The sequence below is a fragment of the Pavona decussata genome, unplaced genomic scaffold (genome assembly GCF_977016875.1).
Source record: "Pavona decussata unplaced genomic scaffold, jaPavDecu1.1 SCAFFOLD_52, whole genome shotgun sequence".
Lineage (NCBI taxonomy): Eukaryota > Metazoa > Cnidaria > Anthozoa > Scleractinia > Agariciidae > Pavona > Pavona decussata.
The window spans coordinates 478278-496886 of NW_028145474.1; the positions used below are offsets into that span (position 1 = coordinate 478278).

General features: G+C 39.0%; 1 protein-coding gene across 1 annotated transcript; it reads right to left on the reverse strand.

Moving 5' to 3' along the window:
- Window positions 1-223: 223 nt before the first annotated feature.
- Window positions 224-11802, reverse strand: LOC146480762 (uncharacterized). Its single transcript, XM_085109068.1, has 3 exons — window positions 11779-11802; window positions 1906-5306; window positions 224-1527 (listed from the first exon to the last, which is right to left on the reverse strand). Exons 1-2 carry the CDS (start codon window positions 11800-11802, stop codon window positions 1908-1910), a joined length of 3423 nt encoding a protein of 1140 aa, XP_084965194.1. The 3' UTR covers window positions 224-1527; window positions 1906-1907.
- Window positions 11803-18609: the final 6807 nt, after the last annotated feature.

An 18609-nucleotide genomic window follows, 5' to 3' on the forward strand; every position in this document is an offset into this window, starting at 1 on the left:
CATCACGGGAGAAGGGGGGGGGGGTATTACAAAATATGAACTCCAAATAAATGGGGGGGGGGGGGCCTTCACTGTCTCTATTAAGTAACGCTTTTAAAAAAGACTTCTTTTACGGTATTTTACAATGAAGTTGGGTTTCCTAACTCCCATATATTTAAACAGCACACACCCACTCAGACAAGCTGTCAACATCCTTTTTTATACATTAAATTATCATTTTAATCCAAAGTTGTCATATTCTGCTTTCCAATTACATTTATAATGAATTCTAATCTGGATCAATTCAAAGCAAAATGTCTCCAAACCCTTAACTTTACACAGTCCTAAGTGTGATCATCACCTAATTTCACCTTAATGGTGTTTATATACATTGCCTGTGAGGGAGGAGAGAGTAGCAAGTGCTATCACCTGGGGATCTTCCACCTGGGGATCTATGTGCCGATATACCACCGACATATGACCGATACTCGGTCGAGGTGCGTCTACGAAATATCGACCGATGCTCGGCCAATAGTCTATCGCTCTCTCGACCGAGTCTCGACTTACTGTCGACCGACTATCAACCGAGTTTTGACCAAGTCTAAAACGCTATATCGACCGATATAGCGGTCGATATATCAGTCGACACTACCTATAGTAAACGTGATCCGCCTTTCCAATCGTCAAGTTCACTACTTTCTCCCAGGCTCATAAGTATAAAAATAGTGTTGATACAAAGGATTATGTTGATACAAAGGATTAACAAGAGTAAATGAATGTACCCTATACGAGCAGTAAAATGTATAATTTTGTACAATACTTGTTTAGCTTTACAGCAAGCTGAAAACACTAAATAATAGTAAACATTAATAGAAAGTCTAGATCCATAAAAATTCATTACTCTAACCAAAATTGCTAAAACTTTATTATAAACAAAAGAATATGATTGCACTACACGTATCTAGAACTTTCAGGTGCTGTTAGTCTTAGCCACAGAAAGGATCACTGATCATCAACGATTTGTTGCAGTATTAACTATACATATATCAACACTGACATAAAGTTCATATTGCTTCAAACTAAAAAATAACTCGAATTTGATACAGAATGAAAAACCCCAAAACACCTTTCCTCAAACCCCGTTTAAAAGTATTACAATAAATTTAACCTATTTATACAAAAATTATGCTTTGAGTTCTGATTGGTTCATTACGGCTGTTTGTGTCCGTCAAGATTGGCCAGGGTAACTACTCCGGTTTTAATTTTACAACACTCAATTGCAAACCGTTCTATTAAAAATGTAGATTTCATATCTTCTGTTGTTAATTTGTATTTTTTCAGTCCCAACATCAACATCCATAATCTCCTCACTGCTCCATTTATTCCTAACTTTACACGTTGGGAGAATTCGTTTGAGTTTTCTTTGGTGATCATACCCGTTCTTATGAGGAGTTTTACGTCTCACTTGCTTAACTTTTTAGTTCGTCACGTTCCTGATTCAAAGGAAATTGTCGATTTTCCATCTTGTCCGTGTACTTGTTTAAACAGCTGCAACAAAAAAGCAGTGTCAAGATTCAACCTTTTTGGATTGTTTAACTTTGAAAAAAGTTGCTTTTTGCCATGATGATTGCAATGCAATAGTAACAAATTGAGCATCGCAGAGCTCTTTTTTATGAAAGCTAAATTTAGAGCTGTTTTCAAAATTATATATTGTTACTGTGGTAACCTACAAAGTGGAGAAAACAGTCATAATTTGTTCACCAATAAAAAGGCATTGCCGGATACCATTATTGTCTTATCAGCTACTACAGAGTGGTAGTTGTGATTGGTCAAGGTTTAAGTGTTGGAAAGTGCTGGAAACCGGTGTCAGCCATCTTAAATGATACATCCGATCCTCAGTACAAGAAATGATACAATTCTACCAACCTTTACTTTCCAAAATCAAATGTGACGTCGTCTCCAATCAGCATAAAAGGCGCCCACTGTTCCATGTCTGGGAAGCCATTAGCTCTCATCCACTTCATGGCTTGGTGAAGAGATTCACTGGCACTTGCCCCACAAACAAGGTGTTTGTAGAAACGATTCATGAACTGCTCTGTTGCTTCATCCTGGATGGCCCACAGGGCAGCCAACACTGAGCGTGCACCGGACCCCAAGAATGCTCGAGCGATTCCAACAACTCCCTCAGATCTAATCTGTCCACGAGCACTGTGACAGCAACTTAGGACCACCAGTTTGGCTTTCAGTCGAAGTTGTGAAATTTCAGCCATCGTTAATAAGTAATCATTTTCTGTTGGATAGTCATTTGTAGGGAATGAAGGGGCAAGAGCAATTTCTCCTCTTTCGGCATTACCATGAGCAGCGAAATGTATTAGGCTCACTGAGTGTATATTGTCAAGCACCTTCTGTTTAGTTGCGTTCCCTCCTATCAAAGGCTGAGTTCCCAGCAGTCGTCCAATCATCTCTGCTTCCTTTCTTGCAAAGTCTAATGGAGATATCCACTGAAGACGTCCCTTGTGAATCACATGACCAACCTGTGGATCACCCACTATCAGTGCACCACTCTGACTGTGATAATCTGCTGGACTATCTTGAATGAGCTTCAGAGTGGTCAAAGAAGGGGCGATGCGGATCCTGAAAGTCTCCGATAAGGGCTTCTCATTTTCATCTTCTAACGCTGCAAATGGAACTTTGTACAAAACGCGATCAGGAACAACGATGATTTCAGGTTCGTCAAGTAAGTCAGCCACAGAAGTGATGATCATTTTGTAACACTGAGAAAGACTTAGCGGTGAGTCATCTTGGTCTTCATCTTCTTCTACCAGGCGAGAAGGTGCATGGCTGTCTTCCTGAGACAATTCTTGTGTCACGAGGTTAATATCCGAGGGAAACAATGTTCTATTTTCACATTGTTCTTCAGTTAAAATACGAAATCTTCTCAGGGTTTTGTCCCCAAAAACCTCATTAGCCATTCTCTCGCCTTTTTTGTTGCTGTAGTAGTCATCGACGTTTACTTGGCGGAAAAGTATAGCATTGTTTGACTTCAGAATCCACAAAAATAAATGTGGACCGTGATAGGCTATGTACAAACAAACACAGTTACTTTCTCTCTTCAAAATCTTCTCAATACCAACCCATGAATGGGAGTCCATCGACATTTGTTGCTTAACAGAGTACTGAGCCGACATCATGTCTTCTAGCGCTCTAGCTCGTCCAAGCTCCACAACATAAAGCGCATCGGCATGCTTCCCTGTCCTACAAAACAATTCACTAAGCAACTTGTAAGGAAAAACGTGTTCGTCAAAAAAACAGACTTTAAAATGGTCCTTATCTCGTAGAAAAACTCGCATTTCCTCGCACTTTTTAATGCTTTTAGAAAGGTTTGCCACAACTTCAGGCATATTAGTTTCTTCGCCCAACCTAAGATAGGCCAAAGCAAGGTTAAGGTAGCTCAAAAACTGCAGTTGATTGTCTCTATTCTTGTAACTCAGCTTAAGTGCCTTTTCGTGATAATCTTTAGCTTTTAAATATTGACCTTGATAATGAAACACCACTCCCAGGTTTGAATAGGCTACTGCTTCTTTTTCTTGTGCGCCAATTTCTTTGCTGATTTTAAGGCCTTTTTGTAGATATTCCTCAGCTTTGACGTATTCACCGCGAGATTCAAACATCCTTCCCAGGTTTACGTGAGCTGTTGCTTCTTTATATTTGTCGCCAATTTCTTTGCTGATTTTAAGGCCTTCCTGTAGATATTCCTCAGCTTTGACGTATTCACCGCGAGATTCAAACATACTTCCCAGGTTTATATGAAATGCTACTTCTTTATCTTTGCCCCCAATATCTTTGCTGATTTTAAGGCCTTTCTGTAGATATTCCTCAGCTTTGACATACTCACCGAGAGATCGAAACACCGTTCCCAGGACTGTGTGGGCTGCTGCTTCTTTATCTTTGTCGCCAATTTCTTTGCTGATTTTAAGGCCTTTCTGTACATATTCCTCAGCTTTGACATATTCACCAAGAGATTGAAACACCTGTCCCAGGTTTACGTGAGCTGCTGCTTCTTTGTGTTTGTCGTTAGTTTCTTTGCTGATTATAAGGGCTTTCTGTAGATATTCTTCAGCTTTTACGTTTTCGCCGCGAGATTCAAACACACTTCCCAGATTTCCGTAAGCTTCCGTTTCTTTATCTTTGTTGCCAATTTCTTTGCTGATCTTAAGAGCTTTCTGTAGATGTTCCTCAGCTTTGACGTATTCACCGCGAGATTCAAACATACTTCCCAGGTTTAAATGAGCTTCTGCTTCTCCATCTTTGTCGCCGATTTCTTTGCTGAATTTAGGGGCTTTCTGTAGATATTCCTCAGCTTTGACATATTCCCCGAGAGAGTCAAATATCGCTCCCAGTTTGCGGTAGGCTTCTGCTTCTCCGTGTTTGTCGCCAATTTCTTTTTTGATTTTAAGGGCTTTCTCTAGATATTCTTTTGCTTTGACGTATTCACAGAGAGATCGAAACATCGTTCCCAGGTTTATATAAGCTGCTACTTCTTTATATTTGTCGCCAATTTCTTTGCTGATTTTAAGGCCTTTCTGTGTATATTCCTCAGCTTTGACGTATTCACCGAGAGAGTGAAACATCGTTCCCAGGGTTATGTGAGCTCCTGCTTCTCTATTTTTGTCGCCAAATTCTTTGCTGATTTTAAGGCCTTTCTGTAGATATTCCTCAGCTTTGACATATTCACCAAAAGATCGAAACACCCTTCCCAGCTGCAGGTGGGCTGCTGCTTCCTGATCTTTCTTGCCAATTTCTTTGCTGATTTTAAGGCCTTTCTGTAGATATTCCTCAGCTTTGACGAATTCACCGAGAGAGGCAAACACAGTTCCTAAGTTTACGTAACATGCCCCTTCTAATCCCCTTTCGCCAGTTGCCATTGCGACATTTAGTGCCTTCACGTAGAGCCCTTTTGCCTTCTCATATCTACCTTGACTCTGATACAAGTTTGCCATTTGAAAGCTTATTTCTCCTTCTGTGTGTGATGCACCCCAATCGTGAAGTAAAACCAGCAGCTTTTCACCGCATTCTATTGCACTTGTGTGATCATTGATAACAATGTAACCTTTAAACATTTCATAATAAACGACAATGTAAACTGCTTTAAGCAATTCTTGTTTCTTTTCCAGGGTATTGTTGCTGAGGAGAATCAGGGACTCCTTGAATAACCGAATGGCTTTTAGAATACGACTGGTTTTTAGAAGGAAGATTGCAACAACTATACTAATCTTGATGGCTCGTAGAAGATTTCCTATTTCATCCACGACAGTAGATTCTACAACCTATGAAATAATTTAAGTCAAATGAAATAGTGTATTCAAGTCTTTATGTAAAAGTTACAAAAGTATAATAAGCGTTACTGGTTCAAAAAAATTCCTTTTTTTAAATTAGCTTACTGTTTTACCTACTTTGTAGACAAAGGGGAGTTACTTGCATTTGGGTATTGAATATTAATTACTGTCCTTATATTAAACTATTGTGGTATTAGTGTTTTGATACTAATAATAACTGTACGGTATTTTTAGCCCGATTTTCTAGCAAGTCAAGATCGCAACGCGCTTGGTAGCACAGTTTTTCAGAATCTGCCTCGCCCTGGTGAAGAACCGTCCTATTTTCATTTTTCCCAAATTCCGAAACTAAAGTTGTGCGAAGTGTCTGCAGAACAAAAACGTGTGTACAGCGAAGAGAAGCAAACAAATATCTTGTCCATACAAAGCTTTAAGTAAAGAGAGGAAATTTAGGCGTACAAATTGATCCTTCCTCAAGTATTTCGCGTGACAGTTGTTTCAATTGTTTCGTCCGTTACCTTAATTTTCAGAGCTGGAAATCTATGCAGAAAAAAACAGAACGTCACGCCAACTAAATGTTTGGAAGGAACATCGAATTTAAAGTCCTAAAATTTCAGTTTTTAATTAATTGTAAACTAGTAATGAATAAATAGAAAGTGTTACAGATTTCATTTTAGTGAACCCTAATTCTCGAAAGCTTTTTCCATGGTTTTTACTGATAATGAATGTTACGTAAGATTAATCGGGTATAACGTAAGGCAAACTCATAGATGATATTAAATTATTGATGACAGGAAAGATTTAACCGTGTTTCTTAAAAATATCCGTTCTCGGTGTTATCAAAACATTATCAAGTAAGTGAGCACAACATTCAACGCTGACTTTCTCTTTTCAAAATGCAAGCCAGACGGAAATTAATGAGCTAGTTTCAGGTCTACCCAGCAACAAAATTTAAGATAAGATTTTGAAATGTCCTTTTCTGTTTTCTAATGTTGTTGTCGTGGCGTTTTCAAAGTTTATTTCTATACACCAACGCACTTTGATCTGTTTGGATTCTGTAGCTGACTTCTTAATATAATTAAGTGGAGGAAAATTCAAGGGAACAGAGTTGCAGTTGCTGTTTGCTTTCCTAAAATCCTCGCTGATCTTATTCGCATTCAAAACGATCTTTTCTATTCCTTGGAAAACGAAAGGAACTAATGTTCGAATGCTACGAATGTCTGAGGGGACATTTCACCAAGGATATATAGCTCCATTTTTGGGGCCACCCAAAGTAAAATACTTCAAGAGTTATCTCCTGTGTTCCAAGATCGTTTTGTGCCGTTTCAAAAACACATCTCTGTGAGCTTACATAGGGTACAAAGCTGCAGAAAGATTTGCGAAACGTAATTTTTATTCCCCAAATTAACTACCTGTTGTTGGTTTTACGAAAATTCTAACTAGCCTTTCTTGGGATTTTAATGGCATGTTTGCCCTTTTTAAAACGAAAGGAATTAATGTTGCAGTGTTATTTAATCTTTGGGAACATTTTGCCGGAGAAAACTGTGGTTTTCTTTATGGAGAAATCCGAATTTTTAGGGCATCGGATTTAAAAGACCATCAGAACAGATATCCACCCAAACAAATTGCTGGGTGTCCATGATTTTTTCATCACGTTTAAATCCGAATTAATCAGGCGACTAAGGTTTTCCGAATAAATATTCCCCGAAAAGAACCGTTTCGGATAACCCTTTAGTTTTCTTTTATGTTTTATCACTAAGTAGTAATCTGACAGCTAAAATACCTCTCTTCTCATTTCTCAAAATAAAAGTCATGTTTCTTCTGCTGATTATCAGTCTTTAATTCAGGAAGCCCAGATTACGATTTCATTCGGTTTTAGATATAATTTCAGTTTTCAAGAGATGACGTGGCCGCGTTTTCCTTAAAATGAAAGTTGTGATCGTTTCGCATCTGCAAATGACTTAGTAGGGTTGGAAATTAGTGCTCACTTACTCGCCAATGCGAGTGTCAAGCCCGTCGGGCGAGTGGAAATCGCAGGTTACTCGCCCGGTTTGGCGAGTAGAATTTTCAAAGTGTAATCTATTAAACGTAAGTCCTTTTTCACATTCTGAAAGCTTTGGAAACCTGGCACATACACGCAAACTTTCTGCTTCGTAAATAAAGAAATGGCTTCTGTTCAAGTAATAATTACATGAATTACCCACTAGTAGTCATGATACTGCTGGTCATAAACAAACCACACCGCCGAGAACAGAATCTGATAGTGCAGTGCGTTGTGGGTAATATACTATAGACGTACGATACACGGCTGATAGCTGCGTACGATGGTGCATTTTCAGTGGCTGTTACCCATTGGGGTCGAGTGAATCGGGTGTCTGATGGCGATAAAAATGGACTGAATTATGAATTGGAGACTATTTAGTGCAGGGCGACTCTCCTGGTCTGGTATTTTCCCCTGCGTGTTTTCGATTTGAAAATGTGGAGATATTTTCTCCCAGTATCTAAAACTGACAACTAAAAGCTTGTGAAAGAACTCCTCAAAAGGCAGATGCTAGAAATTACGAGAAGACAAGATCGAGAAGAAGACGAGGACGAGGAGGAAGTTGTCTTCATTGAAAAAAACGATAACGGTGTTGGAGATGACGACGAGGGCGGTGTCAGACTATGAATCAGACGATGAGATGCCGAAGAAATGATTATGGAAAAACTAAATTACCTGTAACCTAAATTGCAATAAAATAAAACGCCAAGAAAAAACTATCAACAACAACAGCAAAATCGTTTCCTGTATTTAATTTAATTTATTATTATTATTTTTTTTTTGGGGGGGGGGGGGGGGGGAAGAGAGAAAACGTATCCCAGCGAGTACAATCTGAAAGATGGCTAGTGCTAAGAAATTTAAGATTCCAACCCTGCTAAGGGACTAATAATAATAATAATAATAATAATAATAATAATAATAATAATAATAATAATAATAATAATAATAATGATAATAATAATAATAATAATAATAATAATAATAATAATAATTATGACGATGACGATCATTGTTCTAACAACAGGATAACTTAATAACATGATTTCCACTTCGGAAATTTGCATTGTATTGAAATATTTCCGTTTCTATCCTTTTACGTGACTAGAATGGATTTTTTTTGTATGGTTTTTTTTAATGCAACACAATTACTTACATTACAATACAAGAAAAAATACAGTACTCTGCTGCAACAATAAATACTACTTACAATGGGGTACTAACACGACTAAGATACAAATACGTATATCACTTACAGTACATTGGTATATTTACAATACGTTTTTAATATTACTTGCAAAGCTATTACATAGGAGAGAGAGAGAGAGGAAAGGAAAAAAAACTATATATATAAATACATAAATGAAAAAAGAGAGAGGTTAAGGTAGAGGTTTGCATGGCTTTACCTTTACATGTGGATTAAGAAAAGATTTTTGTTATGTCGTAATGTGAGAGGAAAAGGGAAAAGTTTTCTATTTTGGGAGAAAGACTGCGCATTTTTCATATCCAAATAAAATATCTGGCGATCAAAAAGTAGAAGTTTATGCTCTTGTTCTTGTTTGGCTTTAACCCTAATACCAGATATGGCGATAGATTAGTATTATTTGAAAGTTCTCCTCGGTTGATTGCCCATTGTTTAAAACCTTGCCAAAAAAGAGTGGATATCTCACATGTCCAGAAAAGATGGATGAGAGTCTCTTTATCATTTTGACAAAAAGTGCACGGCTCATTATCTTTAGGTTTATTTTGGTTAAAAAACTGTTGGTCGCTAGTCTTCTGTGTAATAGCTTAAATTGGAAGACAATTATTTTTGTAATTTTTGTGCATCGAAAAGGTTTTCGGTAAACTGTCTTCCAGTCGATAATTTCTTGGGTTTCAAGCGTGCAATCCGCGATCCATTTCGTTTGGGCGGTGATGGGTCTCTTTTGTTTTTTGCTCACAAGAATTTTGTACGCTAGTCTATTCGGTTTTTTTGTCTTTAAAAAAGTATCAGTAATAGATTCGTGTATGGCATTACTTAATGTTTTCATTTTTGCTAATTGTTTCAGCCAAAATTTCTGCACAGAGAATGAAGAGATAGGGAGAGAGAGGGCAGCCTTGCCTGACCCCTCTTCCAAGTTTGAAGAAAGCACTAGACCACCCGTTGTTTAGAATGCAGCTTTCTGTGTTGTGATAAAAAAGTCGAATCCAATTCATAGTAGATGGGCCAAAATTGAAATGCTTCAGTGTTTTTTGTATGAAAGACCACTCTACAGTTGAGATATTAGCGGACTTAACGTTGCACATTAAACTTTCGGTAACGAGAAAGAAATCAAGACGGCATTGAATTTCTGGCCGTTTACGCCGCCATGTATATCTGCGAGGATTTAAAACTCTCCATGCATTTAATTGAGCACAGAAATCCTTTAGTATTTTAACTGATATGTATGCGTTTTAGCGAGACCGCCTTTTTTGTCCATGTCCAGGTCCAAAACCAAGTTAAAATCTCCTCCAATTATTACTTCGTCGCAATGAAAGTCGTTTAAATGGTCAAAAGAGTTCAGAAAGAAATTTGGATTGTTTTTAATATCTATAAAAAACGTCTTTTCAAAATCAACTTTTTCTAAACAAAAAAAGTCGAAGGAATGTTTCAACTTAATGTGCTTGGAAATGTTCACAAAATTATCGATAGATAACATTTAGTTGGAGTTTTGGTCGCAATGTTGGAGGGCAAACTCAAAATCGGCCATACAATTTCTGCCTTTGGCGATTTTGTGCTCACATTTGGGGTATAAAATAATTTTGATGATCTCTTTCTGTTTCTAGTACCATCACTTTTTCAATGTATCGTTTGTGGGGGCATGGGTCATATGATCTGTTAGTGCAAGGGCCTATTTGGTGAGATTTCCACATTAGCTCCAGGAGTTTTTAACAGAGGAAAGGTGGTTTTGCTCTTATCTAATTAAGCAAAGATAAACACCATGAAATAAATAGTTGTTGTTTAGTCTCTAAACCTTAAGCATTGTAGAGTACAGCTTAAATGCTCCTGGACTTTCACTGCGTTACAATACAATACTGAAGCGCCTGCCACAGATTTTCATCACCCCTAAAACCGAATTAATGAGGCGACTAAGGTTTTCCTAACCGTTTTCGTGAACCCTTTAGTTTGCTTTTATGGTTTACAACTGAGTAATAAGTTGAACAGCTAAAGCTCCTCTTTGTTTAGTTCAAAGGACAAAAAGTCAATGTTTCCTTTCTTATTATACTTCTTTGATCAGTTTCTAATTCAGGAAACAAAAAGTTACTATTTCATTCGGTTTCAGATATAATTTCAGTTTTCAAGACATCACGTAGCCAAGTTCTTTTTTTTAATGAAAGTAGTGATGATTTTGCATCTAAAAATGTTCGCTGGACAGTGTTCTCAATGTAATAATAGGATTTTCTCTTCGAAAATTTCCATTGATGTTGAAATATTTCTTTTTCTACTTGGTAACCTTACTGGAACGGCCAATTAATATTTTTAAAATCAGCTTTTGCAAACAAACATCAAAGGAATGTTTGAAATGTGATTGGTATTGCTCACAAAACAATGGAGCATTATTGGCAGAAATTAAGCAAATAACTTAATTGTTAGAGGGCAAAGTCAAACTGCGATTAAAATTTTCGCCCTTTTATGATTTTGCGTTCACATTTGGCCGTTTGGGCTATATTTACAATAATTTTGATACGCTTTTTCTATTTCTAGTATCATTAATTTATTCAATGTATCGTTTTGACGGTCATGGGTCATGTGACTTCTTAGTGCAAAGGGCCTATTTGGTATTTCTCGCAGACGTAAGGTGTTATAGACCTTATATAAAGATGTAAAGATACAGCACCATGAAATAAACTGAGTTGTACTTAAGTCCTGAAACCTTTTGCTTTGTAGAGCGCAGTGCTTAAATACTGCGGGGCTTTCACTACGTTACAATACAAGACAAAGGAACCAGTTTGTCTTCATGTATCGCAAGATACTTGTTGTGTATTTCAAAGATTTTTTTCGGCTTCAGCATCAAGGGAAGCTTGCTAATATAAGACAGGAACTGTTTAATCAGGCGACTTTGATAGTCCATATTTGAAAATCTGTAACATTTGATCAGAACTGCCAATTTCTTTTTACAACGTTTAAGCGTCCTGATTGTTTAAATTTCTCAATTATTAATACAAGAATTTATAGAGAGTATGATGTACTTTCAGCTTTTTTTCATCCCCATTTTGTCGGTTACCGGCCATACAAAAGAGAAACATAGAAATTGTACTGAGAAGGAACAACGCACCTAGTAGCAAACCAAACGGTCGAATTTATGTAAGTCACCGCCTTGTTAGAATTATCGTTTTTCTTTAAAAAGTTAAATTGTTATTTAAGCCATACACCCACCATACAAAACTAGGTTTTAAGGTTGTACTCACCTCAGACTCTTGATGGTTTTCCATTGTTGGTGTTGAAGATGAATGAGTAATTGACTTGCTTCGACCGCGACTCGCGTTGAAAACTGAAAATTCAAAACTCGGAACTTCTCCGTCATCTTAGAATAATATTCACTGATGTCTCGCGTCGAAAGTGCAAATAAACTAGGTATCAATTTGGTATAATCTACGACGTCATGCGTCGAAAACATATTGTACCTTGAATCACGAGATCCACGGTTGGCAACCAAGGGCTTTGGCTGGCTTTGATCGAGTAGGTTTGTTCAGATATCATGTAATGACCATTGAAATAAGAATTTTCGAAAGGTTTCGATTCATGAAACTTGGTTATTTTTAAAGAACCAGAAAGCGCGCATTTGCGTAAAAGAACTGAACTTGAAAGGCATTTTCCCTAAAAAACAGAAACATTGTTTTCGACCGATCCTTTCTGCCTGATAATACACCTGACCTTTTTTGGCCGTTGGGGAGGGGGAGGGAGAGGGGGGGGGGGGGGGTGGGACGAACCCACCCTACACCCTCAGCCGACGGGCCAACATTGTTTTATCCAGCTGCGCTCGTCAGGAAATTTCCATCTACAACAGGTCATTGAATTAGACAATGTTTTAATTCCATAGTGTAAAATTCATGTTCGAGAGAAAGAGTTTCTAGAATTTTTCAGTTTAAGTAACGCATTCTATAATCAAACTGAATGGTTTGACTAGCCAATTCTGATAATGAGAAAGCGTCTCGTTAATTAACTTACTTTTCCCCTCATTGAACACCATAATTTAAAAGTAACGAGAATGAAAAGAAATTGCAGCGGCAAAATTTGGTGAGGAAAATTTTCAAAATATAATAATTAATACTAAGAATAATTACAAGAGCCAGATAATTTAAATTCTGATTTCTATCCCAAAGTGGCAGCCAAATATTGGCGGGGTTTTGTTACAAGGGTTTGAATTCCATCATGGAAATCTGGAAGTCCCGGGTTGAAGTCCTGCTCTGACCACTGAGGGTTGTACGGGGGGGGGGGGGGGGAGGGGTGTCTAGATCACGTTTCACAGAAGATAAAACGGTCCTTTCACAATTCACGAAAAATAAAATAGGCATTTCGCACTTCACGGTAAAAAGGGGATACCGTCATACTTTGAGAAATTACGTACAAAGCAAAGCCTTGTTGGTTGTTTTCACTATCCGTCCACTTCGTGTTCTGGGCGCTGCAAAAGGAAACCGAGTTCCTCGTTCTGCATATCACGAAATTCACCATCTTCCTCCACTGGAAATTTATCAGAGTCGTTATCGGATGAGTCGTCATCGTATTCGGAGAGCTGATCATCTTCGGGGTCCCTTAATGTAGGAGCGCTTACTCTTCCTTCATCATTTGAAAATTCAGGTTGTTCTACTCCTTCATCTGGTGCATACTCTACCCGTTCTCCCTGATAGGCAGCAGTCTGATAAATGTAAAGAGGAAGTGTTCCAGCCTTATATTTCGTGGTCTGTTGTCGGCTGGTGCGTTGTCTAACGCACTAATCGTGTGTGTTTGCCCAGTTCTCATCAGATCTTGGTCAGCTGAACTCATGACAGGTGTGACTAGGGTCAGATTCATTATGCCGGCATAATTTTGAGCAATTAAAAAATCGACGGCAGTTTTCTATGGTCTATACTCTTATAGACCATAAAATGACGTCAAAAAATGTTCAAAACTCAAGTGGAACCGCGAGCCGCAGGCGAGTGGTTTCACTGCCGAGTTTTGAACATTTTATGGCGTCATTTTATGGTCTATAAGAGTATAGACTATAGAAAACTGCCGTCGATTTGTGTTTTACAATAACATGGAAAAAGTACGAGCGGAATTGGCTATTTTTTTCGTTGAGAAAGCGCGCGCGTTACATCTGACGTCATTTTTATTGTCTGTATTCTTATAGACAATAGCTACGAGCCAATCAGCGCGCGGGAATTTGGGCAGTTATTGTAAAAAATACTATGGATGGAGCATCAAGCATAATGCCGGCATGATAGGTCTTTTTTTCTGCGTAACGAGTGTGTCAAAAAATTTCATATTCCAAAGAGATAGAAACATTCGCGATGGCTAGATTCATTGAACTTGAACTGAAAAAGGTGTAGAAAAGATATGTAAATAAGATATTTCTTTTGCTAACAAGTTTAAGACTAACAAGTTGTAAGGCATGAGCTTTCTAGTATTTGTGCTTCTCACTTGGAGAGACCAAGAGATCGTTTTATTATACAGTTGTTATTAAAACATGTTAATACAATAAAAATCAGGTGAGCATGTTATGCTATATTTTTCGAGCATAATTTCGGGCATAATACTAGGTTTTTTTAGGTGACGCTCAAAAGCATAACACTCGAATTTTCGAGCATAATGTATCTGACCCTAGGTGTGACGATATGTCCATTGTCTAGATCAGCCAATCAGCATTAAGTTCAACCACATCTGCCTCTTGTCGTGTGTTCGTTTTGACAACATGGCCGTGTAGCCGAGTGCTAAGTTCTCAGAATAAAGTTCCGTTGAGTTTACCCTTTATCGAGTTTATCGACTTTGATTTATACATGGTGTCAGAAGTAAACAGCTAAGCTGCGATTGGTAAAGACGGTGTGCAGCTCGACACGTTTTGCGACGATTTGACAGCAGACAAGTGTAGTCAAAATGCCAACCGAAGCTGAAAACGCCACTCCGCCTTCGACGAGCGGTACGAGTGCTACGGTATTCTGGTGTAATGTGTCTTTACCTCCAAAACTAGAGATGCGCTGTGGAAATCTGTCCAAAGAGTGGAAACAGTGGCGACAGGTATGGGATGCTTATGAAGAAGTCACCGACCTACGAAACAAAACAAGCCGCCTTCGAGTAGCCATGTTTATCACATGCATCTGAAAGGAAGCTCTCGAAGTCCACAATGGCCTTCCGTTTCAAAATGTTGAACAGAAAGCGGACATAAAAAAAGTACTGGAGTTGTGGGAAAATCGACTGCCTTGGAAAAACGAACATTATCTATGAAAGATACAAGTTTAACAACCGCTCGCAGGAACAACCAGAAATCGATCAATAATTACGTCACTGCACTCAAAGCGTTTGCCGAAACTTGCAAGTTTAGAGCCTTGAAGGATAATCTTATCCGTGGTGTTCGTGACAATGGCGTATCTACAAGAATCGGAATTAACGCTGTCGAAATGTGTTGACATCCGTTGGGCGAATGAAGCTACGACAGCACAACTGAAAGACATGCATGGTGGCGAGCCAAACTCCCGAGCAAGAAGCAAACGCGGTCAACCAGAAAGAAGATTCTAAGAGGCCGAAAGCACCCTAAGAAAATGGTAAAGGTTCTAAGGATCAGCTAAGCGCCGAATGTAAGTATTGTGGTATGGAGCACGAGCGGAAAAGAGACAAATGCCCTGTATACGGAATAACGTGCTCTTTGTGTGAAAAACCCAACCATTTTGCAGCAAAGTGAGCCAACGCCGTGCATACGTCAAAATTCGAGAACAAAATTTTCGCCCACATGGAGATTGCAAATGAGTTAGTGAAAATGCAAGTCGATTCAGGAGCCTCCTGCAATGTCCTGCCCCGTAAATTTCTTCCAAGGGACACCTAAAATTAAGAAGACCGACTTGAAGTTGACCACATACTCTAAAACAGCTTTGAAGGTGCTGGGCGTGGCGAAAATATCTCTGCAAAACCCAAAGAACAAGAAAAAGTATCGTGCTGAATTTGCGATCATTGATAAAGATTACACTCCCCTTCTTGGCTCTTCAGCAGCGCAACGACTTACCCTGATGTATTTCGAAGTCTGGGTTGTATGGAAGGAGCTCTTCACCTAGAAGTTAATGAGAGTTCTTCGCCTTCAATCATGCCTCCCCGTCGTGTGCCTCTCACCCTGAAAGAAAGGCTGGAAGGGGAGCTAGCCCGCTTAGAAACAGCTAATGTGATAAAAAGAGAAGAACAGCCAACAGACTGGGTGTCTAGCCTTGTCGTAATAGAAAAAATCAAATGGCAAATTGAGAGTGTGCATTGACCCTCAGCATCTTACATGTAACAACATGTAACAAAGCCCTCAAAAGAAGCCATTATCCACTTCCAGTGATTGAAGACATACTCCCGGAGTTAGCTGATCACGCAGTCAGAGTGTTCTCAAAGGCAGACCTCAAAGATGGAATCTTACAGATACAGCTCGACAAGGAATCCAGCAAATTAAGTGCGTTCTAGACCCCCTGTGGACGGTTCAGATATCTGCGGATGCTCTATGGAATCTCCCTCGTTCCAGAATGTTTTCAGCGAAAGTTGGACCAGAATGTTGAAGGTCTTGAAGGAATCTACAAGGTAGCAGATGACATCCTAATTACAGGCCGTGGTGCAAGCAAGGAAGAAGCCGTGAAAAACCATGATGTCAATTTGCTTAAGCTGTTAGAGAGATGTCAGGAGAGGAATTTGAAGCTAAAACGAGAGAAACTACGGCTGAAATGCACAGAGACCCCCTTTATTGGCCATGTACTTACGTCTGAAGGAGTAAAGCCCGACCCTAGAAAAGTAGAAGCCGTACTTAAGATGGAAGGACCCAGTGATGTGGCAGCAGTCCGAAGGCTGGTAGGCTTAGTCAAGTACTTATCAAAGTTTCTAAGCAAACTTTCGGAGCTGTGTAAACCACTAAGGCGACTCACCCACAAGGGCGTAGAGTGGAGCTGGTTGACAGAGCAAGAGAAAGCCTTTGAAAGTGTGAAGCAAGCCGTTACTTCAGCTCCAATTCTGCGATATTTAAATTCCAGTGAAGCTGTTGAAGGCCAAGGAGATGCTTCTGTCAATGGTATAGGATTTGTGCTGATGCAGAATGGCCAACCAGTATCCTATTCAAGTAGAGCTCTCACCACAAGTAAAAGAAACTACTCTGAAATTGAGAAAGAACTGTTGGCAAAGTCTTCAGTGTTAAACGTAATCATCAATATGTTTATGGCTTTGTGGTCAGACCATAAAGCCTTGAAAACTATCTGCAAGAGTCCCTTAGCAACAGCCCCTAAACGCCTACAGAGGATACCTCCGAGATTACAGCAATATGATGTCGAGATCCGTTACAAACCTGGTCCTGAAATGCATCCAGTAGTTACCCTGTCGCGTGCCTATTTGCCAACAACTGCTCGTTCACCAGCTGAACAGAAGACAGAACGGATCCATGCAGTTGACTTCCTACCCATTTCAGATCCACAGCTTGCCGAAATTCAACGCGAGACAACAGAAAACCCACTTTTGCAGTCCCTCACTGAAGTGATACTGAAAGGATGGCCAGACCAGCTCTACCCTCAGAATTACATCCGTACTTCATGGTGAGAGATGAACTCACGGCACAGGTTGGAGTCCTCTTCAAAGGTTTAAGATGTGTAATCCCTGCTAGCCTGAGGCTCATGATACGCGAACGACTGCATGGTGTCCATACAGGAGTTGAAGGCTGCCTTCGACGTGTGCGTGAAACAGTCTATTGGCCTGGCATGGATGCTGACCTTCGGGACTACATAGCAAAGTGTGATGTGAATTTTTAATATAATTTGCTCCAGATATTAAAAAAATTTAGCCCCAGTTGCTGTAAATGAATTTTCTATATCTATCAATCAAGGTACAAAGTCCATGTGCTCCGAGTTCAGGGCCGATGATAGCCAACGATGGAAGATCGATACTTCATATAACAAGCAACGAAGAGTCCGCACAAAGTGACGGCCACATCAATTGAAACTACAGATATCACTTTGCTGAGCTGACGAGACGAAAAGACCCACGAAGGTTTGTCGTTAGGAAACCAGAACTGGCGTGCTGATCGAGTGGAAGACAGATGCCAGGTGCGACTTTTGCAGAGCGAGCTGAAATGTTAGTAGTTATGCTATGAAATTGAGAATCTGTATGCTTCCAAATGCCTAGGGATTGAAAACCCGGCTTTTCGCCAAGGTCTTACTTCGTATTGAAATAACTCGGCCTGGTTTGCGATTGATACAAATAAACAACTGACTGTAAGCTTATGTACTCAATTTCAAACCTTAGTTTTTGAAATCAAGAATAAAGCATCTTTTGTTGTCTTGTGAGGAGTTTATGTAATAAAATGAAAATTACATGGTCGCTTGGAGATACGAAATTTCTCTTCTTATGTTGAAAAATACTTCACAAGTGAGGGCAGCGAACAAGTGAAATATTTTTCAAGTATCTCCGCGCGGCCAGGTAATATCCTCTATTTATCCACGGCTGTGAAAGTTGCCGAATTTACCAAAATCATAGCCACCAGTTAATTGTGTATCCTTGAATTCAAGTTTTCATTTCCAGCCGTGTTTTGTCACAAGCTACAAACAAGGAAATTAAAAGCCATGATCTTTAATATATAAAATAAATAATGTAGTGCAAGAAGAGAGAACAAGTGCCGTGGACTGTTTTGCGTTTTATGGTTCTGTGTAGGTAAGAAAGATGAATTAGCACGAATGTTCTGTTTGATTCTGTCAGGTAAACATGATAACTGTTTAACCATAAAAAAACCGCTCTTTTTCGAGGTAAAAGTTTCAACATTGTTTGTTATAAATTTGTTCTTTATTCGGGTTACTTTAACCTTAAAAAAACTCATTAATAATTCATAAGTCAATTGACCTATCAAATGGTCTACCATACATCACGTGCATTGCTTTTATATCGATAAATCTCCTCCTTATTAGTATGTGGTGTTTTATCAGCTGATAAAACATTCTTCATTAGTATGTGGTGTTTTTCTCGTATGCTAATTTCCAACGTTCAACAAAAGCATAATTGTTATGAACACTATTGACACACGTTAAAACGATAAAACACTCCTGCTG